The 26,532-nt window shown below is 37.5% G+C and overlaps 4 protein-coding genes across 4 annotated transcripts; all 4 read right to left on the bottom strand.

Annotated features, from left to right (window-relative positions):
* Nucleotides 1–1,118: 1,118 nt before the first annotated feature.
* LOC136971645 (piggyBac transposable element-derived protein 4-like) lies at nt 1,119–2,750 on the bottom strand. The gene has a single exon (XM_067266112.1). It carries the CDS (start codon nt 2,748–2,750, stop codon nt 1,119–1,121), a length of 1,632 nt encoding a protein of 543 aa, XP_067122213.1.
* Nucleotides 2,751–12,948: 10,198 nt separating this feature from the next.
* On the bottom strand, nt 12,949–14,043 carry LOC136971644 (uncharacterized). Its single transcript, XM_067266111.1, has one exon. The coding sequence runs from the start codon at nt 14,041–14,043 to the stop codon at nt 12,949–12,951; it is 1,095 nt and encodes a 364-aa protein (XP_067122212.1).
* A 1,206-nt stretch (nt 14,044–15,249) lies between these two features.
* LOC136971643 (piggyBac transposable element-derived protein 4-like) lies at nt 15,250–16,881 on the bottom strand. Its single transcript, XM_067266110.1, has one exon. It carries the CDS (start codon nt 16,879–16,881, stop codon nt 15,250–15,252), a length of 1,632 nt encoding a protein of 543 aa, XP_067122211.1.
* Nucleotides 16,882–25,073: 8,192 nt separating this feature from the next.
* Nucleotides 25,074–26,276, bottom strand: LOC136971641 (uncharacterized). Its single transcript, XM_067266109.1, has 2 exons — nt 25,295–26,276; nt 25,074–25,219 (listed from the first exon to the last, which is right to left on the bottom strand). The coding sequence occupies exons 1-2, from the start codon at nt 26,274–26,276 to the stop codon at nt 25,074–25,076; spliced, it is 1,128 nt and encodes a 375-aa protein (XP_067122210.1).
* Nucleotides 26,277–26,532: the final 256 nt, after the last annotated feature.

Raw genomic sequence — 26,532 nt, 5'->3', positions numbered from 1 at the left:
GTGAAGGTTCAGCTACCGCTTCCTCGTGGTCTTGTTAAGACGCAAAAGTAAGAAATGAAATCGCAAAGCAAATAACGCCTGAATAAATGCACAATCAAAAGCTCTCGAATAGCGCAAACAATACAATTGGGGCACCTTGCCCCGAGATCGGAATCGTAGAACACTCTCAATCTCCGTGGTCTTCCCCGGCATTATTAGTAAAGAAATCTGATGGTTCGCAGCGTCTTGTGATAGACTTCCGCCAATTAAATAAGGTCACTAAAAAAGACCCTTACCCTTTACCCATCATACAGGAGTCGCTGAGCCTGTTAGGGAAAGCGACCTACTTCTCGTCAACGGATACCTTGAGTGGATTTTGGCAGATAGGGTTAAAATCTAAGGAGAAGAGCGGTTTTAGTACACCCTCGAGACATTATCAATTTAATCGCATGCCGATGGGCCTCGTCAATAGCCCTAGCACCTGGCAAAGGGGAGCTGATTTGATTTTGAGCGGGCTTAAAAATAAAATTTGTCTTGTTTACATGGACGACATACTCGTGTTTAGTTCCACCTTCAAATCGCACCTCGAGCGTTTAGAATTGGTACTCCAACGATTATCCGAGTCAGGTTTAAAGCTAAAACCGAAAAAGTGTCACTTTTTACAGCGCCAAATTAAACTCCTTCAGACTTGCCGTTACTTCTCTAATGTAAAAAGATTTTCACCTTTCTTTTTGAATATTTAAAAAAAAAACATCATTTGAGTCGAAAAAGATTTTTTTTTAAATTTTTTTGAATGTGCCCTAGTTGGTTCCTAAATGGCATCTTTCCCTTTGGATAGCCAACTTTACAGGGGTACAGGAGCCTGCAATGTTGGCTTGTCTGCATGACTCCCGTGTCGTGCTGGAAAGCTGCCATTCGTAGTTAGCGTCGGTTAGCGTTTAAAAATAATTTAAGAAATGAAACATAATACAACATAAAATGAAAATAAATTTAATGACATAAAAATAAAATAAAAATAGAAAAATGACAAAATACATGAAAAATAATAAAATATTTACAAATATACATCTATAATCAAAAATATATCAAAAATTGAAAAATAAAAATAGAAAATATTTTTTGTACAATATGAAATAAAATTAAAAGTTTACTTTTGAGTGATATAATTTAAAACAAGGAGCGGGACACAAGGCCACCTTACACTGTTCGCATTGGTACCTTGTTTCTCTTCGAACTTTTTTCCCCTTGTCGTCACGTTTTTGGCAACAGACAGCACAGCATCTAGTTGGAGCAACTTTTTTCTCGGTCGGCGGAATAAAGTCCGGGAAATGTTTTTCCGTAAGTCTAAGCGGACTCGGAGTTCTCGCCCGACCATGTTTGCCGGTCATCGTTTCGCTGTGATACATAGTTATCAGTCGTTCTATCAAAGCCATTCGAAAACACAAATTAGTTTTTTCTCCACCATTTTTCTGATATAGTACGTACGCATTATATAAAGAAATATCAACTAATTGAAAAAATATTTTTTTGTAATATTTCTTCCCTCTTTTTCTCGCCACAGTATAATCATGGAGATGCTGATCTAATAAGTCAACACCTCCCATAGTGTTGTTGTAGTCTACAGCAACTTGTGGCTTCATTATTTCACCAGTTCGCGTTTCCTTCCTTACCATTGCTGGACTGTGGAATGTAGAGAGGAAAGTGACTGTTCTCCTGTCCTGCCATTTTTGAATCATCACTTTACCTCTCTGCATTGCCATTGTCTCTCCTTTTTTAAATTTTTTTTGATGTAACACTTTTGGAACATCTTTCCGTGTTGTTCGTAGTGTTCCACAACAATCAGTTTTCACCGTTATTAGATAATCTGCTAATTGTGGGGAAGTGTAATAATTATCCGTTGTTAGACAGTATCCCTTGTCTAACAACGGTTCCAGTAATGTTAACACAACTTGGCTTGTGTATAACATATTTCCGTATTTTTGGTTTAGGCAAGTGCCTTTTCCAGTATAAATAAGAAAGTTATATAGGTACCCAGAGCTGGATTCACACAACATATAAAATTTGACACCGTAACGAGCCCGTTTCTGAGGAATGTACTGCCTCCAGGAAAGACGGCCTTTGAACAATAGCAGGCTCTCGTCGATGCTTATGTTTTTTTCGGGGGTATATAAGCGGGAGAATTTTAAATTTAGATTTTTTGCTATAGGCCAAATTTTCCACAGTTTGGGATTTTCATGTGTTTCTGCATTGAAGCTGTTGTTATCTGTAAAGTGCAAATTTTGTTTAATATCCATCCATCTTTTTTTGGTCATTAATTTACTAAAAATTGGGGTATGTAGAAGATCATTCCTGGACCAGTACATTCTCTCAGCAGGTTTGTATAACAGGCCTTGTAACATACAAATTGTTAAAAAAATGTACATTTCTTTGTCCGTTACCGGCTCCCACTGATCCCTAGATGAGCGTGCCTGTTGCATCGCGAAATTATTCGTTTCACTCACAATAATGTTTATAAGTTGTAAATCAAAAAATAGCAGAAAGTATTCTAAAGGATCGAATGCATCTGTAGGGGTGAATTTACACCCCGGACTTCCCCGAAAAGGAAATTTCGGAGGAGGTGGAGGAGGATTGTCTACATTGAGTTCCATCCAGTTTTTTTCAGAGGGGACGTCTCCATAGTCGCTATTGTCTGACGACTCATCCTGGGTTCTAACAGTGATGTCTGAGTCACTGTTAGTCAGTTCCTCATATTCAAAATCTGAATCTGACATTCTGACAATAAAAAAAATTTCTAAAAACCTGTTATAACAATTATTATTATTCTCCAGAAATAATATATTTTTTATAGACTTACTTGATAAAATAGCAAAATATATTTGGTCGGACAAGATATTAGCCTTTTTCGACCTGTCTAGCAAAAGGAAAAAAATCTTTCTAAAAACCCGTTATAACAATTATTATTATTCTCCGGAAATATTATGTTTCTTATAAACTTACTTGATAATTACTGGATAAATTTTATCTAGTTGGTATTTCTACGAGCGCACTAGAACTAAAAGAGAACCTTTCTGCTAGAAAGCAAGGCAACGAGTGAAAATTTTTCGAAGCATTCGAAAAGAGAACAAAGAGAGAGAATTTCTAGGAACAAATATCTGAGACAATTTATTGCAGTCATAAATTCATTTGAGAACCCTGATGGGGACTAACTGCATCTTTAGAACTAAGACCAAAGATATCGCCACAGGCAGCGCTACACCCGCTATCGGGAACTTTTGTACTTACAGTACATTACACATTTCCATTTAGCAAATGCTTATTACAACTTCCTCATCTGAGAATTGATAATTACTTGCAGGTGTTTGGAAGTTCTTTCTAAATGCTTTTATACGTAAATAATTTTACAGAAATATGAATAACATATCACCGTTTATGATTGCTGACTACAATATATATATGTTTACAAAAATTTATAAAATTCAAGACTTGAAAAAATCAAAAAACTTTTTTGTATAAACATTCGATCAATCTGTTATGTTACGTAGACAGGTATATTTTCTCAAAAAAATCATGCAGCTTTCTAAACTGACGTAGCGATACAATATAGCTTATAGTTTACAACGCAACTAGTTTGGGGGGGCGGTTGAAGTTGTAAAAGTAGGTCAACACACATTTGTGCATGGATGGTGTATATATGATTTTGTTTATGTTATTTATACTATTATAATAACAGAGCACTATAATAAGCGATTATTACCTTATTATATGAACGACTATACATGTATTATTTTTTTATGTATTACGGAAGTACCACAATAAACCGGAATCACTTTGTTTTTTAGAAAAACTTGTGGCTGGATGATTCTGAAAAAACGTTTATAAACGTAAAATAGTATGAATATACATATAAATTTAATAAACTCGGGTAAAAATAAATGAGAGTAATGATTTATGATTGTTTGCATATGTTTATAGCTGACAAAGTCTCTCTGAGAAGGCATGGCTTTTTGCTTGAAAATTCCCACCCCACAAACCCGAATCGAAGCTTATTTGTCGAAGGATAGTCAATTAGCTATAATCTACCAAATACAGCTCAACAAGCATGTGAACGACGGTTTGTTTTATCCAATAAACAAAAGAAGGTTGTTCTATAGATATAACATAGGAAGGAGGAGTTTTGTACAAACTGTAATCAAGTCTGTAGCAATCTAAGTTTTTCATTTGCTTTCTTGTATGTGTCTTTTGACTGTCTCAACCAATAAATGTTTTGTCACCACCTCCGGACCATAAATATTTCGCGAAATACCGTCCTCTCCCATTGTAAAGCAATTAGAGATGAGGAGGCAGATTATTGGCTGATAAAATCGATAGTCAACTTCTTTTACACTGTAGTTGGTTACTTTCTGTCTATGTGGAAATTAGATCAACGAATCAGCCACCAGTGAAAACAGTGGAGCTCAAATTTCCACTAAGTGCCATCCCTCTCAGGCTACAGTCTTTGAAATATCTAAACAATCGCTATAAAATTGCTTGTTTCTATCGTTTTTAGCTCTAATTAGCTAATTTATTGTTCTTAGAGAGTATTTAGGTGAGTAAACATTATTTTAGAACTGTGAAGTTATAAATTATTTGGGAAAGTGAACATTTTTCCTTGCTATTACATAATATGAGAAAATATGTAAACAATCGCATGCAAATTTGCATAGTATAGTCGATTATTTAAAAATCGTCGAAATATTATAAAAATAATGCTTCTTATACATTATCGCTAAGAAAACTTGTGTTGACTTCGACCCTCCGATGACTCATCCACTCCCCTCCTAGGAGAGTAATTAGAGAAGTAGTGTGAAAAATGACAATAACTTCTCACTTGCTGAAGCTAGAAAGCTGTGGTTTTCAAAGAACACGTGCGTGAGTAATGAATTTACGATATTATAGCGATTTTCTATAAATAAATACATTTTTTTTTTTTTGGAACTTTAAAATTTTATTATTATAATTTTAAATTCGTGATAAACAAAATACAAAACTACAGTAAACTGTAATATGATTTTGCTAGAAAAGAAAAAAAGACTGAATGTAGCGCGAATTTGAAACGAGATAGCACATTTGAAACAATACTTGCACCCGTAAAAGTGCTTTTCCTGCAAAACATTGTATTTTTGATAGAAGAACACAGAGTTTTTATAAAAACTCTGTATATGAATATTTTTCACTAGCTTATTACCAGAGAAAGGTTTTTTTCTGTCCTACATTGCTTGAGCCGCACTACCCCCTGGAGTTTGTCATGAAGAGAGAAATAGTATATTGTAAACAATGATATTTTACACCATGAGGCTATACAAGGGCGCAGTTCGTTTATTACAAAAGAGAACATATTACTTTACATTATAAATGTAAAGTAATATCTAAATAATAAAATAAATAAATAAAATCTATTGATTTATTTTTATTTTATGATTTTTTCGAAAATGAAACATGTAAATATTATTGTAAATTTGTATATATGGATAAAATTACATCAAATGTGTTTAGATGAAAATAAAGTATAAAAATACTAACTGCAAGAAAATATTCAACAATCTGTACAGAACAATCGATATAGGAAGATAAGAAAAAATTAGGCTAGACAAGCGTGTTATTTTGATTTCCTCCATAATTGCTGGCAGGTGTTCCAAAGAACTTTTATTATAAAAGCTTTATTATGTGTATTTTTACACAAATACAAACAATTTCTTATATCACAATAATATTTATTCTATAAATATTCGTTTCTAGCTTTATATGCTGACATACAAGCTTTACAGAAAAATCTCACAAAAAATCAGAATAATTTATAATACACGATTTTACGAAATGATTTTCTAAAAAATTTTAGTTTAAAACTTTATTTATTTTATTATGTATTATTTAGAAACTTGTTATTTTTCTTATAAAACAAAACTGGCAAGAAGACACTTGACACAGGCTTCTAGCTAGCTTCACATATAGATACACAGCTGGATGACCTTGAGAACAGCTGATTGTAAACTTTCGCGGGATGTTCCCAAGATTGCCTGAAGGGGAGTAGGTTTTTCTACACGAGTCTGAACGAGTTACTGTAACTACTCGAATGTATTTCGTGATTTTTTAATAGTTTTTAGACTAGTTTCTTCTTATTACTTATATTATATGCTAAGTATAACCTCACATTATGTTTTTTTGTGTTTTACAGGAAAAACACCCAAAAATATTAAAAAAATTAATAATACACCAATTTATGAAATACATTTCTAAAAAAGTTTAGCAAAAAACTTTATTTCCTTTATTACATATTATTCAGAGACGAATTATCTTTCACAGAAAAAAAAATTGAAACGGATCACGTGACGCGCGCCGCTATTTTGTGTACATAGCTAAATGTCCTTGAGAACAGCTGTTTGTGAAAGCTAGCGGGATTTTCCCAAGTAAGCTTCAGGGGAAGATAGGTTTCTACACAGATGTGCATCAGTTACCGTATGCACATAAATACATCACGAGAATATCGGTGATTTGTGATGTTTCTATAGGAGGGGACCAAAAAATTGGTCAATAACAAAATCTTCTATTCGATGTATAATTTCAAACTTTGCTGATGTCATAGAAAACATCCAATAGAATACAAAATAAGCTTTTTCCGTAATATATCAGGCATAGGACGTTTACAAACGATTATTTAATACTTGCCCGAGATATCTCGAGTTATGGACCGCGCAGTTGTACGTGCAGCCCGAGATATCTCGGGCAAGGGCTTAAACGGCGTTAAATTCTTAGGTCATGAAGTGTCGGGGGAAGATGAGTCCCGCCGCAAAATTGAGAGCGTAGGAATTTTTTTGACCAAGAAATGACGGGATATCAGAGCGTTTTGGGATTAACCGGTATTATCGACAGGCAACATTTCCCAATACGCGAGAATTTCGAGACCCCTTTCCGATTTACTGAAAAAGGATGTCGAATTCCAATGGAATGAGGACGGGAAGCGGCGTTCAAGAGGCTGCAAAAAGACTGATTATCTCTGTCTATTGCGTTAGTTAGTTAGTTAGTTAGTTCTAGTTTTTTGGCACAAGAGCCAAACAGGCTATGCTGCGCCATGACAAATGGTAAAATTAAACAAAGCTAAATATATATATCACAAGGCGTCAATACAACACAAAAACACAAACAAACAGAACAACACAAATATAAATATATAATAAATAAATAAATAAATAAATAAATTAGTTAACTTAAATCTCTCTATTAATATTTATAACTTTCAAAAAGTTCAGTATCTTATCAAGATTTGGCCTCTGGCCCAAAATCTCTCTAAAAGTTGCATTTCCAAAATGCTGTCTGCGACTCTGGTCAAAAGCAACACAGTTGCAAAGTATATGTTTAACACTTAAAGTACAAATGCAATACTGGCATACTGGCTGGTCATCACCCTTCAAAAGGTATTGATGAGTAAGCCGAGTATGTCCAATTCTCAGGCGAGTAAGAATGACTTCAGATCTCCTATCATACTGTTTCTTGTGTGTCCAATTTTCTATTATAGGTTTGATCTCGTAAAGTTTATTGTGGACTTGTTCGTTCCACACATTTTGCCATCTCTCTGCTAGTCGTTTTTTAACAACCAGCTTCAAGTCACCTCCTTCAATGAACATTGTATGCTGAGAAGGACTTGCTGACTTTGCAGCTGCATCAGCTGCTTCATTCCCTTTTATACCTACATGGCCTGGGACCCAACGAAATTTTACAAAAATATTACTTGCAATAAGATGGCAAAACAGTTTGTGAATTTTAATCACTATAGAGTGAGAACTAGGTTCATGTGAGATCAAAGCCTGAAGTGCACTAACTGAGTCAGTGTAAATAACACAGCGACGATGACCTTTACTAATTATATATTTTAAGGCTAGATAAATAGCCTGACACTCTGCAGTAAAAATGGAAGAATTTGATGCAATTTGTTCTGCCACGATCTCATCCTGGCAGACAAAGGCTGAGCCAACGTAATCAACCGATTTCGATCCATCAGTATAAATAGGAATTAAATTCCTGTCGTAGTGTTGAATTTCTGCAAAGTGCTGCCTATAGATGTAGTCCGGGGTGGAATCCTTAGGAAACTGCTTTAAGCTAAAGTCAACATTAATCACAGGAGTTGACCAAGGTGATATATTATCGACCTCGACCTGTGAAATGTTGCTTGTGTCCAGGTCAATCGTGCTGCTTACATTCTCCATTCTAATGTCAAATGTAGGGACACAACTTGGGCGAGCTGTAAATAATCTTTTCAGCTGAGTATCTGATACTCTACAATAAACTGAAGGTTTAGCCAGAAATTTCTGTTTAATGTAATAAAACAAAGACAACTGCTCTCTCCTGAGAGATAGTGGAGGCTCATAAGCATCCACGTACAAACTTTGAACAGGAGAAGTTCGAAATGCACCAGTGCACAAACGCAATGCTTGATGGTGGATTGGATCCAGCATCCGAAGAGTAGATTCTCGCGCAGAGCCATAAACAACACATCCATAATCCAGCTTAGAGCGAACGAGGGCTCTATATATCCTGAGCATCGAACATTTGTCTGCTCCCCAGGATGAGCAGCATAATACCTTTAAAAGGTTCAGAGATTTTAAACATCTACTCTTCAAATTGCGCAAGTGTGGCAAGAACGTCAATTTATGGTCGAACACAACACCCAAAAATTTTGCTTCATTGACCATTGGGATTTTAACCCCATTTAGGTGAATTTCAGGTTCCAGGTGCAAACCACGCCTTCGGCAAAAGTGGATGCACGAGGTCTTCTCTGCATTAAAAGTAAAACCATTGATCTTGGACCAACAGTCTATGCGATTTAGGGAGGTTTGCAGTTGTCTTTCAATAAAACTCATGTTAGTAGACTGACAGGAGATCTGAAAGTCATCCACATACAAAGAGTGTTTCACACTGGAAGGAAGACACTTAGCTATGCTATTAATTTTGATTAGGAACAGAGTCACACTCAGAATAGAACCTTGAGGAACACCCTCTTCTTGTGTGAAAGGCCTAGACAAAGTGTTGCCCATCCTGACTTGAAATCTTCGATTTTGCAAGAAGTTTTTTATAAAAATTGGCAGATTACCCCGCAGTCCAAATTCTTGCAGATCACGGAGTATTCCATATCGCCAGCAGCGGTCATAAGCCTTCTCTATATCGAAAAACACAGACACTAAGTGCTGTCGTCTTACAAACGCTTCGCGTATAGATGTTTCAAGGTTTACTAGATTGTCTGTGGTACTTCTGTTCCTACGAAATCCACTCTGATGTGGTGAAAAGTAGTTCTTTTCCTCTAGGAGGAACATCAGGCGTCGGTTTACCATTCTCTCGAAAAGTTTGCAGAGACAACTAGTCAGAGAAATTGGTCTATAATTAGAGGGATTCTTGCAGTCTTTACCTGGCTTGGGAATGGGAATTATGATAGATAGCCTCCAAGAGTCTGGAAAAGTATGTTCTGTCCATATTCTGTTGAACAGATTCAGAAGGTTACTAAGGGAATTGTCTGACAGATTTTTAATCATGCTGTAATGGATTTTATCCGGACCTACAGCAGTATTCCCCGAGCGAGAGATTGCTGTACATAGTTCTATTCTGCTAAATGGCACATTATATTCCTCATTAGATGGAGAGTGGAAGTTTAGATATTGTTTTTCACTTTGGACTTTATAAGCCTGGAAATTTGTTGTATACATAATATTGCTGGATGAAGACGAAAATGTTTCACCCAACAAATCAGCAATACCTTTAATGTCACTGATTATTGTGCCATTATTTTCCAGCATGGACAGAGAGTGAGAAGCATATTTCCCATTAATTTTATGGATTTTATCCCAGACTGCTTTTGAGCTGGTGGAAGATGTTATGCTAGAAACATACTTCCTCCAGGAATCCCTTTGGCTTTGCCTCCTTATTTTTCTGGCATTTGCCTTTGCTTTTTTAAAAGCTATCAAATTCTCAGCAGTGGGGTATCTTCTGAAAATCCCCCATGCTTTCTTTTGTTTTTTAAATGCTGCCTCACAATTCTGATCCCACCATGGTTTCGGATGTTTTGGATATCTGGTTGACGTTTTCCCCATTGTTTTTTCGGCTGCCTGAATAATACTGGAAGTGACAACTTCTACTGCATCATTGATATCGGCAGTATTGACCATTTCCTCAGTGATGTTAGCCAAAGAGGAAAATGCAGGCCAATCTGCCGTTTCAAATTTCCAGCGTGGTGGACGGGCTGTTTCACAGCTTCCTCTGCCCCTATATTTTAAAAATATTGGAAAGTGGTCACTGGAAAGTGGATTAGATCCAACCTCCCATGTAAACGCTGAAAACAGATTTGGACTAGCTAATGTCAAATCAATGGCAGTAAATGTTCTTGTTGGGGCGTGGAAGTATGTCACTTCTCCAGTATTAAATAAATACAGTTGGTGATTACCTATGAATCTTTCAATGGCTCTGCCTCGACAATTGATGTCGTGACTGCCCCACATTGGATTGTGGCCATTGAAATCACCAAGTAGAATAAACGGAGTTGGCAGTTGTTCAACCAAGTCATCCAATTCATCCTCATTGACTCTGACATCTGGTGGCAAGTATATGGAACAAACTGTGACAGTTACTCCAATTGAAATTCTGACTGCCACAGCTTGCAGCTCTGTTCTTATTTGTACCGGTAAGGAAGGGATGCAATTTGAAACCAGTACAGCCACACCTCCACTGGCGCGAGTGTGGCTATCATCATCCTTACGGTAAAGATTAAATCCTTTTAAAGTAATTTTTTCTCCAGGTTTTAGATGTGTTTCCTGGAGTGCCACGCAGAGAGATGTGGGAGATGATGTCAAATGTTTAATGTCAGAGAAGTTGTTGCGGAAACCACGACAGTTCCATTGGATTATTTTATAATCCATTATGTGGTTGAGGCAGCATTCTTTGCGAGGGTATCCCTCTTTAATTTAACAGGCGGTCTCTCTTTTGGAGGTGACATTGGTTTTTTTACCTCCACATTATTCTCTTCATCAGAGATATCAGAGAACTCGCTCACAGACTGAGTCTCTGATTTTTTAGCTTTAGAGAGAGCTGCTTTCACTCTCTGTTTGTTTAATGGGTTCTTACTAGCCTTTTTTGAACCCAGGTTTCTTGTTATCACCCCTGTTTTAGGGAGGGGTGTTTTTTGTTTTTTATTGTCATTTTCTGCTGTTTCTTTTGAAGGGATCAGTAAACATTTTGCATGGCGAGTGAAAGATTCCTTTGGGGAAACAGAAATGTCTGTCTGAACTTCACATGTCTTTGTGAATTTCAGAGCAGCAGCAAATGTTTTTTGTTTCAGTGGTGCACTTGAAGTGACCATGCGACGTGCCTCTGGGTAGGGTAAGTTGTTGACTGTTTTTACACGCTGTATTTCTTTTTCTCTCTGCCATGCAGGGCATTTCCGGGAGTAAGCAGGATGGGCATCTTTACAGTTCACACAGCATGGGGTACTTTTACATTCTGTACTGTCGTGACCCTCAGTCCCACACTGTGCACATGCGCTTTTTCCTCGGCAGGATGTTTGCGAGTGTCCAAACCGCTGGCATTTGAAACAACGCAGCGGATTTGGGATATATGGACGGACTGAGCAACGTAGGTATCCTGCTGTTATAAAGGATGGCAATGTTGGTTTGTTGAAAGTAAGAATCAGGTGTTTGGTTGGTATCAACTTTCCATCTCGACGAATTGAAATGCGCCGGACAGCAACGACACCTTGATCTGAAAGACCAATCTGAATATCTGATTCGTCTTCAGACATCAGATCAATTTCAGATATCACACCACGTGATGAGTTTAAACTTCCGTGTGGTGTGACAGTGATTTCCATTTCTCCCAGGGTCTTTGTTTCTAGAAGTTTTGCAGATTGTTGTGGGGAGGATGTTTCCACCAGTAAATCACCTGATCTTAATTTCTGAATTTTTTTCAAATCTCCAATAGTCGACTGGAACAATTTTTGAATCAGAAAAGGAGAAGCTTTAGATAATGGTTTGTCACCAGTTGCGTGTACTATTAAGTACGCTGGGGTACTGGACATTTTTAAATTTTTCCGCTCTTTCGGATCTTTTATTTTTGGGGAATCCATGATTAAAAGTAAAACATTCAGCTTCTGGTGACCCCACCCACCATGGGGCCCAACAAGGGGATGCCGTCACATGGGAGACTCCCATAGACCGTCGCACCAGGGTTTCCCAGGAGCTATACCCTCACAATGCAGTCGAGAAAAGCACACCTTGTCTGACGTGTCTGCCCGGTCTGCATCGATCGGTTGACTCCAAGCCGAGGTCAACAATGACTCAACGACCAGCCGATTGACTCAAACGGAGCCTGATTTGAGCCTCCCGTTTATCCGAAGCAGGGGCCAAAGCAGTGTGTTGGGGACGGTATGTTGCCCCTCAACTACCAGGATCCCCCTTTCCGGCATACGGGCCACCACGCACGGCAAACACGTGGGTGGGCGTTCAGATCCCAGGGATGGTAAAGAAGAAATACTAAACCATCTCTGGGAGGTCCCCTCACCACGGACAGGAACCCACATCGAGGGGAGTCACACTCAGAATAGAACCTTGAGAAACACCCTCTTCTTGTGTGAAAGGCCTAGACAAAGTGTTGCCCATCCTGACTTGAAATCTTCGATCCTGCTCAACGCAAGTCATATCTCTGTTGATCCAATTTGTGTAAAAGAGCACAGGAATAGTAGGGTTATTGACTATAATCATCATCCTTGGATTATTCTCATCGGAATAAAGAGTTCTATAGGATGCCCGGAGACATCCCGGTGTACCTCTACAGCAGTATGGTTCTTGAACGATTGCTATATCGTTATCTTCCATTGTTTTGCTTAATGCTGAAGTTGCCCCTATTGACTTTTGGACATTTATTTGTACTATTTTAATCTTTTTAATCTGTTCATGTTCGTTAGTTTTCGCCATAATCAGTTTTGGCTATTATCATTTTCCGTATCTTCTGTACCAGGGGGCATTTCTTGTCGAATGCATTATGATTTAAAACTGTAAGCTTCTCTTTTTTACAATTGCAACATTCTGCTTGTCCCTTCTTTGGACATTCTTTGTATCTGTGACTTTGTCCGCATTGGCTGCAGACAAGCCCTTTCTCAGTGCAATCCTTTGCCATATGTCCAATTTTGCAGCACTTGAAACACTGCAGGACATTTATGTACTCTTCGATTCCACATCGGGACCATCCCAGGTTTATCTTCTTCCTGGTCAGAAGTAATCTTCTCACTCGTGGGCTGACTTCTGCAACCCAGTTCACCGTTCTCTTTGCTTTATTGCCATAGTGAAACTTTAGGTCTAATTCGTTCCTGTATTCGTCCATGTCCATATTGCAGTTAATAACATCGTTTTGTTCGAACAGGCAGTCTTTAACTTCTTCCTTTGGGGTGTCTGTTGCCACTCCATATATAACCACTCTCGGCTTCCTCTTGACCGGCTCTCGTGTCCGTAGTCCAGTCCTCTGTTCTATCGCCTTTTGTAATTTTTCCTTCTCTTCCGCAGTTGCGACCTCTATCGCCAGCCCTCCTCTTCTGAGCTTTCGTATCGCTTGGATTCCTACGCCGATCTCGCGAGGGTTGATACTTTTCTTCAGCTGCTCTTTCGTTTGTTCGGCATCTTCTCCTTCTTTCTTCAGCTCGATCAGGAGTATCTCTTTCTGTGGCCTTGTCTTCTTGGCCGTCACTTGCGCATAGCTTGGCGCCCCCACGCCTGTCTTGTCAAGTACTTTGTCTAGTTTCTCGTTTATTGTTTCCATCGTGGCTTGCAATGGAGTTATTTCACTGTCTTTTAAAAGTTCGATTATCTTGTCTATTCTTTCGCAGACAAACGACACGTGTTCCTTCGTGCCTAGTCGGCAGTTGCTGTTCTCCAGCATGTAAACTTGCACTTCTTCGCGGATCCTTTCCGCTGTAGTCACTTTGTCTTCTTGCAGTGTGACTTCCATCTGCTGTGACGACAACTCGTCGTCAGATTCTGAGAAATGAGGCCGCTTGGCCATAGTCCTGAACAGGACTATTAACGTGTTCAACAGTTCGCAGTTAGCTGATTGGTTTCACCCCTGAGGGTTACTCACAGGCAGGACCTCGTGAAGGTTCAGCTACCGCTTCCTCGTGGTCTTGTTAAGACGCAAAAGTAAGAAATGAAATCGCAAAGCAAATAACGCCTGAATAAATGCACAATCAAAAGCTCTCGAATAGCGCAAACAATACAATTGGGGCACCTTGCCCCGAGATCGGAATCGTAGAACACTCTCAATCTCCGTGGTCTTCCCCGGCATTATTAGTAAAGAAATCTGATGGTTCGCAGCGTCTTGTGATAGACTTCCGCCAATTAAATAAGGTCACTAAAAAAGACCCTTACCCTTTACCCATCATACAGGAGTCGCTGAGCCTGTTAGGGAAAGCGACCTACTTCTCGTCAACGGATACCTTGAGTGGATTTTGGCAGATAGGGTTAAAATCTAAGGAGAAGAGCGGTTTTAGTACACCCTCGAGGACATTATCAATTTAATCGCATGCCGATGGGCCTCGTCAATAGCCCTAGCACCTGGCAAAGGGGAGCTGATTTGATTTTGAGCGGGCTTAAAAATAAAATTTGTCTTGTTTACATGGACGACATACTCGTGTTTAGTTCCACCTTCAAATCGCACCTCGAGCGTTTAGAATTGGTACTCCAACGATTATCCGAGTCAGGTTTAAAGCTAAAACCGAAAAAGTGTCACTTTTTACAGCGCCAAATTAAACTCCTTCAGACTTGCCGTTACTTCTCTAATGTAAAAAGATTTTCACCTTTCTTTTTGAATATTTAAAAAAAAAACATCATTTGAGTCGAAAAAGATTTTTTTTTAAATTTTTTTGAATGTGCCCTAGTTGGTTCCTAAATGGCATCTTTCCCTTTGGATAGCCAACTTTACAGGGGTACAGGAGCCTGCAATGTTGGCTTGTCTGCATGACTCCCGTGTCGTGCTGGAAAGCTGCCATTCGTAGTTAGCGTCGGTTAGCGTTTAAAAATAATTTAAGAAATGAAACATAATACAACATAAAATGAAAATAAATTTAATGACATAAAAATAAAATAAAAATAGAAAAATGACAAAATACATGAAAAATAATAAAATATTTACAAATATACATCTATAATCAAAAATATATCAAAAATTGAAAAATAAAAATAGAAAATATTTTTTGTACAATATGAAATAAAATTAAAAGTTTACTTTTGAGTGATATAATTTAAAACAAGGAGCGGGACACAAGGCCACCTTACACTGTTCGCATTGGTACCTTGTTTCTCTTCGAACTTTTTTCCCCTTGTCGTCACGTTTTTGGCAACAGACAGCACAGCATCTAGTTGGAGCAACTTTTTTCTCGGTCGGCGGAATAAAGTCCGGGAAATGTTTTTCCGTAAGTCTAAGCGGACTCGGAGTTCTCGCCCGACCATGTTTGCCGGTCATCGTTTCGCTGTGATACATAGTTATCAGTCGTTCTATCAAAGCCATTCGAAAACACAAATTAGTTTTTTCTCCACCATTTTTCTGATATAGTACGTACGCATTATATAAAGAAATATCAACTAATTGAAAAAATATTTTTTTGTAATATTTCTTCCCTCTTTTTCTCGCCACAGTATAATCATGGAGATGCTGATCTAATAAGTCAACACCTCCCATAGTGTTGTTGTAGTCTACAGCAACTTGTGGCTTCATTATTTCACCAGTTCGCGTTTCCTTCCTTACCATTGCTGGACTGTGGAATGTAGAGAGGAAAGTGACTGTTCTCCTGTCCTGCCATTTTTGAATCATCACTTTACCTCTCTGCATTGCCATTGTCTCTCCTTTTTTAAATTTTTTTTGATGTAACACTTTTGGAACATCTTTCCGTGTTGTTCGTAGTGTTCCACAACAATCAGTTTTCACCGTTATTAGATAATCTGCTAATTGTGGGGAAGTGTAATAATTATCCGTTGTTAGACAGTATCCCTTGTCTAACAACGGTTCCAGTAATGTTAACACAACTTGGCTTGTGTATAACATATTTCCGTATTTTTGGTTTAGGCAAGTGCCTTTTCCAGTATAAATAAGAAAGTTATATAGGTACCCAGAGCTGGATTCACACAACATATAAAATTTGACACCGTAACGAGCCCGTTTCTGAGGAATGTACTGCCTCCAGGAAAGACGGCCTTTGAACAATAGCAGGCTCTCGTCGATGCTTATGTTTTTTTCGGGGGTATATAAGCGGGAGAATTTTAAATTTAGATTTTTTGCTATAGGCCAAATTTTCCACAGTTTGGGATTTTCATGTGTTTCTGCATTGAAGCTGTTGTTATCTGTAAAGTGCAAATTTTGTTTAATATCCATCCATCTTTTTTTGGTCATTAATTTACTAAAAATTGGGGTATGTAGAAGATCATTCCTGGACCAGTACATTCTCTCAGCAGGTTTGTATAACAGGCCTTGTAACATACAAATTGTTAAAAAAATGTACATTTCTTTGTCCGTTACCGGCTCCCACTGATCCCTAGATGAGCGTGCCTGTTGCATCGCGAAATTATTCGTTTCACTCACAATAATGTTTATAAGTTGTAAATCAAAAAATAGCAGAAAGTATTCTAAAGGATCGAATGCATCTGTAGGGGTGAATTTACACCCCGGACTTCCCCGAAAAGGAAATTTCGGAGGAGGTGGAGGAGGATTGTCTACATTGAGTTCCATCCAGTTTTTTTCAGAGGGGACGTCTCCATAGTCGCTATTGTCTGACGACTCATCCTGGGTTCTAACAGTGATGTCTGAGTCACTGTTAGTCAGTTCCTCATATTCAAAATCTGAATCTGACATTCTGACAATAAAAAAAATTTCTAAAAACCTGTTATAACAATTATTATTATTCTCCAGAAATAATATATTTTTTATAGACTTACTTGATAAAATAGCAAAATATATTTGGTCGGACAAGATATTAGCCTTTTTCGACCTGTCTAGCAAAAGGAAAAAAATCTTTCTAAAAACCCGTTATAACAATTATTATTATTCTCCGGAAATATTATGTTTCTTATAAACTTACTTGATAATTACTGGATAAATTTTATCTAGTTGGTATTTCTACGAGCGCACTAGAACTAAAAGAGAACCTTTCTGCTAGAAAGCAAGGCAACGAGTGAAAATTTTTCGAAGCATTCGAAAAGAGAACAAAGAGAGAGAATTTCTAGGAACAAATATCTGAGACAATTTATTGCAGTCATAAATTCATTTGAGAACCCTGATGGGGACTAACTGCATCTTTAGAACTAAGACCAAAGATATCGCCACAGGCAGCGCTACACCCGCTATCGGGAACTTTTGTACTTACAGTACATTACACATTTCCATTTAGCAAATGCTTATTACAACTTCCTCATCTGAGAATTGATAATTACTTGCAGGTGTTTGGAAGTTCTTTCTAAATGCTTTTATACGTAAATAATTTTACAGAAATACGAATAACATATCACCGTTTATGATTGCTGACTACAATATATATATGTTTACAAAAATTTATAAAATTCAAGACTTGAAAAAATCAAAAAACTTTTTTGTATAAACATTCGATCAATCTGTTATGTTACGTAGACAGGTATATTTTCTCAAAAAAATCATGCAGCTTTCTAAACTGACGTAGCGATACAATATAGCTTATAGTTTACAACGCAACTAGTTTGGGGGGGCGGTTGAAGTTGTAAAAGTAGGTCAACACACATTTGTGCATGGATGGTGTATATATGATTTTGTTTATGTTATTTATACTATTATAATAACAGAGCACTATAATAAGCGATTATTACCTTATTATATGAACGACTATACATGTATTATTTTTTTATGTATTACGGAAGTACCACAATAAACCGGAATCACTTTGTTTTTTAGAAAAACTTGTGGCTGGATGATTCTGAAAAAACGTTTATAAACGTAAAATAGTATGAATATACATATAAATTTAATAAACTCGGGTAAAAATAAATGAGAGTAATGATTTATGATTGTTTGCATATGTTTATAGCTGACAAAGTCTCTCTGAGAAGGCATGGCTTTTTGCTTGAAAATTCCCACCCCACAAACCCGAATCGAAGCTTATTTGTCGAAGGATAGTCAATTAGCTATAATCTACCAAATACAGCTCAACAAGCATGTGAACGACGGTTTGTTTTATCCAATAAACAAAAGAAGGTTGTTCTATAGATATAACATAGGAAGGAGGAGTTTTGTACAAACTGTAATCAAGTCTGTAGCAATCTAAGTTTTTCATTTGCTTTCTTGTATGTGTCTTTTGACTGTCTCAACCAATAAATGTTTTGTCACCACCTCCGGACCATAAATATTTCGCGAAATACCGTCCTCTCCCATTGTAAAGCAATTAGAGATGAGGAGGCAGATTATTGGCTGATAAAATCGATAGTCAACTTCTTTTACACTGTAGTTGGTTACTTTCTGTCTATGTGGAAATTAGATCAACGAATCAGCCACCAGTGAAAACAGTGGAGCTCAAATTTCCACTAAGTGCCATCCCTCTCAGGCTACAGTCTTTGAAATATCTAAACAATCGCTATAAAATTGCTTGTTTCTATCGTTTTTAGCTCTAATTAGCTAATTTATTGTTCTTAGAGAGTATTTAGGTGAGTAAACATTATTTTAGAACTGTGAAGTTATAAATTATTTGGGAAAGTGAACATTTTTCCTTGCTATTACATAATATGAGAAAATATGTAAACAATCGCATGCAAATTTGCATAGTATAGTCGATTATTTAAAAATCGTCGAAATATTATAAAAATAATGCTTCTTATACATTATCGCTAAGAAAACTTGTGTTGACTTCGACCCTCTGATGACTCATCCACTCCCCTCCTAGGAGAGTAATTAGAGAAGTAGTGTGAAAAATGACAATAACTTCTCACTTGCTGAAGCTAGAAAGCTGTGGTTTTCAAAGAACACGTGCGTGAGTAATGAATTTACGATATTATAGCGATTTTCTATAAATAAATACATTTTTTTTTTTTTGGAACTTTAAAATTTTATTATTATAATTTTAAATTCGTGATAAACAAAATACAAAACTACAGTAAACTGTAATATGATTTTGCTAGAAAAGAAAAAAAGACTGAATGTAGCGCGAATTTGAAACGAGATAGCACATTTGAAACAATACTTGCACCCGTAAAAGTGCTTTTCCTGCAAAACATTGTATTTTTGATAGAAGAACACAGAGTTTTTATAAAAACTCTGTATATGAATATTTTTCACTAGCTTATTACCAGAGAAAGGTTTTTTTCTGTCCTACATTGCTTGAGCCGCACTACCCCCTGGAGTTTGTCATGAAGAGAGAAATAGTATATTGTAAACAATGATATTTTACACCATGAGGCTATACAAGGGCGCAGTTCGTTTATTACAAAAGAGAACATATTACTTTACATTATAAATGTAAAGTAATATCTAAATAATAAAATAAATAAATAAAATCTATTGATTTATTTTTATTTTATGATTTTTTCGAAAATGAAACATGTAAATATTATTGTAAATTTGTATATATGGATAAAATTACATCAAATGTGTTTAGATGAAAATAAAGTATAAAAATACTAACTGCAAGAAAATATTCAACAATCTGTACAGAACAATCGATATAGGAAGATAAGAAAAAATTAGGCTAGACAAGCGTGTTATTTTGATTTCCTCCATAATTGCTGGCAGGTGTTCCAAAGAACTTTTATTATAAAAGCTTTATTATGTGTATTTTTACACAAATACAAACAATTTCTTATATCACAATAATATTTATTCTATAAATATTCGTTTCTAGCTTTATATGCTGACATACAAGCTTTACAGAAAAATCTCACAAAAAATCAGAATAATTTATAATACACGATTTTACGAAATGATTTTCTAAAAAATTTTAGTTTAAAACTTTATTTATTTTATTATGTATTATTTAGAAACTTGTTATTTTTCTTATAAAACAAAACTGGCAAGAAGACACTTGACACAGGCTTCTAGCTAGCTTCACATATAGATACACAGCTGGATGACCTTGAGAACAGCTGATTGTAAACTTTCGCGGGATGTTCCCAAGATTGCCTGAAGGGGAGTAGGTTTTTCTACACGAGTCTGAACGAGTTACTGTAACTACTCGAATGTATTTCGTGATTTTTTAATAGTTTTTAGACTAGTTTCTTCTTATTACTTATATTATATGCTAAGTATAACCTCACATTATGTTTTTTTGTGTTTTACAGGAAAAACACCCAAAAATATTAAAAAAATTAATAATACACCAATTTATGAAATACATTTCTAAAAAAGTTTAGCAAAAAACTTTATTTCCTTTATTACATATTATTCAGAGACGAATTATCTTTCACAGAAAAAAAAATTGAAACGGATCACGTGACGCGCGCCGCTATTTTGTGTACATAGCTAAATGTCCTTGAGAACAGCTGTTTGTGAAAGCTAGCGGGATTTTCCCAAGTAAGCTTCAGGGGAAGATAGGTTTCTACACAGATGTGCATCAGTTACCGTATGCACATAAATACATCACGAGAATATCGGTGATTTGTGATGTTTCTATAGGAGGGGACCAAAAAATTGGTCAATAACAAAATCTTCTATTCGATGTATAATTTCAAACTTTGCTGATGTCATAGAAAACATCCAATAGAATACAAAATAAGCTTTTTCCGTAATATATCAGGCATAGGACGTTTACAAACGATTATTTAATACTTGCCCAAGTTATCTCAGGTTTAATTCCGCGCAAGTTGTACGTGCAGCCCGAGATATCTTGGGCTAAGGGCTTAACGCTGTAAATTCTTTAGGTCATGAAGTGTCGGGGAAGAAATCTGTCCCGACCCAGCAAAAATTGAGAGCGTTAGGAATTTCCTTGACCGCAAAATGAACGGGATATCAGAGCGTTTTTGGGATTAACCGGGTATTATCGACGGCACATTTCCCAATACGCGAGAATTTGGAGACCCCTTTCCGATTTACTGAAAAAGGATGTCGAATTCCAATGGAATGAGGAACGGGAAAGCGGGTTCGAGATGTAACTAAAAGCACAATTTAATTTTGTCTGTATTATTATTTAAATATTGATTATGTTAGTTAGTTAGTTAGTTAGTTCTAGTTTTTTGGCACAAGAGCCAAACAGGCTATGCTGCGCCATGACAAATGGTAAAATTAAACAAAGCTAAATATATATATCACAAGGCGTCAATACAACACAAAAACACAAACAAACAGAACAACACAAATATAAATATATAATAAATAAATAAATAAATAAATAAATTAGTTAACTTAAATCTCTCTATTAATATTTATAACTTTCAAAAAGTTCAGTATCTTATCAAGATTTGGCCTCTGGCCCAAAATCTCTCTAAAAGTTGCATTTCCAAAATGCTGTCTGCGACTCTGGTCAAAAGCAACACAGTTGCAAAGTATATGTTTAACACTTAAAGTACAAATGCAATACTGGCATACTGGCTGGTCATCACCCTTCAAAAGGTATTGATGAGTAAGCCGAGTATGTCCAATTCTCAGGCGAGTAAGAATGACTTCAGATCTCCTATCATACTGTTTCTTGTGTGTCCAATTTTCTATTATAGGTTTGATCTCGTAAAGTTTATTGTGGACTTGTTCGTTCCACACATTTTGCCATCTCTCTGCTAGTCGTTTTTTAACAACCAGCTTCAAGTCACCTCCTTCAATGAACATTGTATGCTGAGAAGGACTTGCTGACTTTGCAGCTGCATCAGCTGCTTCATTCCCTTTTATACCTACATGGCCTGGGACCCAACGAAATTTTACAAAAATATTACTTGCAATAAGATGGCAAAACAGTTTGTGAATTTTAATCACTATAGAGTGAGAACTAGGTTCATGTGAGATCAAAGCCTGAAGTGCACTAACTGAGTCAGTGTAAATAACACAGCGACGATGACCTTTACTAATTATATATTTTAAGGCTAGATAAATAGCCTGACACTCTGCAGTAAAAATGGAAGAATTTGATGCAATTTGTTCTGCCACGATCTCATCCTGGCAGACAAAGGCTGAGCCAACGTAATCAACCGATTTCGATCCATCAGTATAAATAGGAATTAAATTCCTGTCGTAGTGTTGAATTTCTGCAAAGTGCTGCCTATAGATGTAGTCCGGGGTGGAATCCTTAGGAAACTGCTTTAAGCTAAAGTCAACATTAATCACAGGAGTTGACCAAGGTGATATATTATCGACCTCGACCTGTGAAATGTTGCTTGTGTCCAGGTCAATCGTGCTGCTTACATTCTCCATTCTAATGTCAAATGTAGGGACACAACTTGGGCGAGCTGTAAATAATCTTTTCAGCTGAGTATCTGATACTCTACAATAAACTGAAGGTTTAGCCAGAAATTTCTGTTTAATGTAATAAAACAAAGACAACTGCTCTCTCCTGAGAGATAGTGGAGGCTCATAAGCATCCACGTACAAACTTTGAACAGGAGAAGTTCGAAATGCACCAGTGCACAAACGCAATGCTTGATGGTGGATTGGATCCAGCATCCGAAGAGTAGATTCTCGCGCAGAGCCATAAACAACACATCCATAATCCAGCTTAGAGCGAACGAGGGCTCTATATATCCTGAGCATCGAACATTTGTCTGCTCCCCAGGATGAGCAGCATAATACCTTTAAAAGGTTCAGAGATTTTAAACATCTACTCTTCAAATTGCGCAAGTGTGGCAAGAACGTCAATTTATGGTCGAACACAACACCCAAAAATTTTGCTTCATTGACCATTGGGATTTTAACCCCATTTAGGTGAATTTCAGGTTCCAGGTGCAAACCACGCCTTCGGCAAAAGTGGATGCACGAGGTCTTCTCTGCATTAAAAGTAAAACCATTGATCTTGGACCAACAGTCTATGCGATTTAGGGAGGTTTGCAGTTGTCTTTCAATAAAACTCATGTTAGTAGACTGACAGGAGATCTGAAAGTCATCCACATACAAAGAGTGTTTCACACTGGAAGGAAGACACTTAGCTATGCTATTAATTTTGATTAGGAACAGAGTCACACTCAGAATAGAACCTTGAGGAACACCCTCTTCTTGTGTGAAAGGCCTAGACAAAGTGTTGCCCATCCTGACTTGAAATCTTCGATTTTGCAAGAAGTTTTTTATAAAAATTGGCAGATTACCCCGCAGTCCAAATTCTTGCAGATCACGGAGTATTCCATATCGCCAGCAGCGGTCATAAGCCTTCTCTATATCGAAAAACACAGACACTAAGTGCTGTCGTCTTACAAACGCTTCGCGTATAGATGTTTCAAGGTTTACTAGATTGTCTGTGGTACTTCTGTTCCTACGAAATCCACTCTGATGTGGTGAAAAGTAGTTCTTTTCCTCTAGGAGGAACATCAGGCGTCGGTTTACCATTCTCTCGAAAAGTTTGCAGAGACAACTAGTCAGAGAAATTGGTCTATAATTAGAGGGATTCTTGCAGTCTTTACCTGGCTTGGGAATGGGAATTATGATAGATAGCCTCCAAGAGTCTGGAAAAGTATGTTCTGTCCATATTCTGTTGAACAGATTCAGAAGGTTACTAAGGGAATTGTCTGACAGATTTTTAATCATGCTGTAATGGATTTTATCCGGACCTACAGCAGTATTCCCCGAGCGAGAGATTGCTGTACATAGTTCTATTCTGCTAAATGGCACATTATATTCCTCATTAGATGGAGAGTGGAAGTTTAGATATTGTTTTTCACTTTGGACTTTATAAGCCTGGAAATTTGTTGTATACATAATATTGCTGGATGAAGACGAAAATGTTTCACCCAACAAATCAGCAATACCTTTAATGTCACTGATTATTGTGCCATTATTTTCCAGCATGGACAGAGAGTGAGAAGCATATTTCCCATTAATTTTATGGATTTTATCCCAGACTGCTTTTGAGCTGGTGGAAGATGTTATGCTAGAAACATACTTCCTCCAGGAATCCCTTTGGCTTTGCCTCCTTATTTTTCTGGCATTTGCCTTTGCTTTTTTAAAAGCTATCAAATTCTCAGCAGTGGGGTATCTTCTGAAAATCCCCCATGCTTTCTTTTGTTTTTTAAATGCTGCCTCACAATTCTGATCCCACCATGGTTTCGGATGTTTTGGATATCTGGTTGACGTTTTCCCCATTGTTTTTTCGGCTGCCTGAATAATACTGGAAGTGACAACTTCTACTGCATCATTGATATCGGCAGTATTGACCATTTCCTCAGTGATGTTAGCCAAAGAGGAAAATGCAGGCCAATCTGCCGTTTCAAATTTCCAGCGTGGTGGACGGGCTGTTTCACAGCTTCCTCTGCCCCTATATTTTAAAAATATTGGAAAGTGGTCACTGGAAAGTGGATTAGATCCAACCTCCCATGTAAACGCTGAAAACAGATTTGGACTAGCTAATGTCAAATCAATGGCAGTAAATGTTCTTGTTGGGGCGTGGAAGTATGTCACTTCTCCAGTATTAAATAAATACAGTTGGTGATTACCTATGAATCTTTCAATGGCTCTGCCTCGACAATTGATGTCGTGACTGCCCCACATTGGATTGTGGCCATTGAAATCACCAAGTAGAATAAACGGAGTTGGCAGTTGTTCAACCAAGTCATCCAATTCATCCTCATTGACTCTGACATCTGGTGGCAAGTATATGGAACAAACTGTGACAGTTACTCCAATTGAAATTCTGACTGCCACAGCTTGCAGCTCTGTTCTTATTTGTACCGGTAAGGAAGGGATGCAATTTGAAACCAGTACAGCCACACCTCCACTGGCGCGAGTGTGGCTATCATCATCCTTACGGTAAAGATTAAATCCTTTTAAAGTAATTTTTTCTCCAGGTTTTAGATGTGTTTCCTGGAGTGCCACGCAGAGAGATGTGGGAGATGATGTCAAATGTTTAATGTCAGAGAAGTTGTTGCGGAAACCACGACAGTTCCATTGGATTATTTTATAATCCATTATGTGGTTGAGGCAGCATTCTTTGCGAGGGTATCCCTCTTTAATTTAACAGGCGGTCTCTCTTTTGGAGGTGACATTGGTTTTTTTACCTCCACATTATTCTCTTCATCAGAGATATCAGAGAACTCGCTCACAGACTGAGTCTCTGATTTTTTAGCTTTAGAGAGAGCTGCTTTCACTCTCTGTTTGTTTAATGGGTTCTTACTAGCCTTTTTTGAACCCAGGTTTCTTGTTATCACCCCTGTTTTAGGTAGGGGTGTTTTTTGTTTTTTATTGTCATTTTCTGCTGTTTCTTTTGAAGGGATCAGTAAACATTTTGCATGGCGAGTGAAAGATTCCTTTGGGGAAACAGAAATGTCTGTCTGAACTTCACATGTCTTTGTGAATTTCAGAGCAGCAGCAAATGTTTTTTGTTTCAGTGGTGCACTTGAAGTGACCATGCGACGTGCCTCTGGGTAGGGTAAGTTGTTGACTGTTTTTACACGCTGTATTTCTTTTTCTCTCTGCCATGCAGGGCATTTCCGGGAGTAAGCAGGATGGGCATCTTTACAGTTCACACAGCATGGGGTACTTTTACATTCTGTACTGTCGTGACCCTCAGTCCCACACTGTGCACATGCGCTTTTTCCTCGGCAGGATGTTTGCGAGTGTCCAAACCGCTGGCATTTGAAACAACGCAGCGGATTTGGGATATATGGACGGACTGAGCAACGTAGGTATCCTGCTGTTATAAAGGATGGCAATGTTGGTTTGTTGAAAGTAAGAATCAGGTGTTTGGTTGGTATCAACTTTCCATCTCGACGAATTGAAATGCGCCGGACAGCAACGACACCTTGATCTGAAAGACCAATCTGAATATCTGATTCGTCTTCAGACATCAGATCAATTTCAGATATCACACCACGTGATGAGTTTAAACTTCCGTGTGGTGTGACAGTGATTTCCATTTCTCCCAGGGTCTTTGTTTCTAGAAGTTTTGCAGATTGTTGTGGGGAGGATGTTTCCACCAGTAAATCACCTGATCTTAATTTCTGAATTTTTTTCAAATCTCCAATAGTCGACTGGAACAATTTTTGAATCAGAAAAGGAGAAGCTTTAGATAATGGTTTGTCACCAGTTGCGTGTACTATTAAGTACGCTGGGGTACTGGACATTTTTAAATTTTTCCGCTCTTTCGAATCTTTTATTTTTGGGGAATCCATGATTAAAAGTAAAACATTCAGCTTCTGGTGACCCCACCCACCATGGGGCCCAACAAGGGGATGCCGTCACATGGGAGACTCCCATAGACCGTCGCACCAGGGTTTCCCAGGAGCTATACCCTCACAATGCAGTCGAGAAAAGCACACCTTGTCTGACGTGTCTGCCCGGTCTGCATCGATCGGTTGACTCCAAGCCGAGGTCAACAATGACTCAACGACCAGCCGATTGACTCAAACGGAGCCTGATTTGAGCCTC

The sequence above is a fragment of the Centruroides vittatus genome, unplaced genomic scaffold (assembly GCF_030686945.1).
Source record: "Centruroides vittatus isolate TY-2023 unplaced genomic scaffold, ASM3068694v2 contig_266, whole genome shotgun sequence".
Classification (NCBI taxonomy): Eukaryota; Metazoa; Arthropoda; class Arachnida; order Scorpiones; family Buthidae; genus Centruroides; species Centruroides vittatus.
The sequence above is the reverse complement of the archived record's forward strand: the minus strand, read 5'-3'. Positions and strand labels throughout refer to the sequence as shown.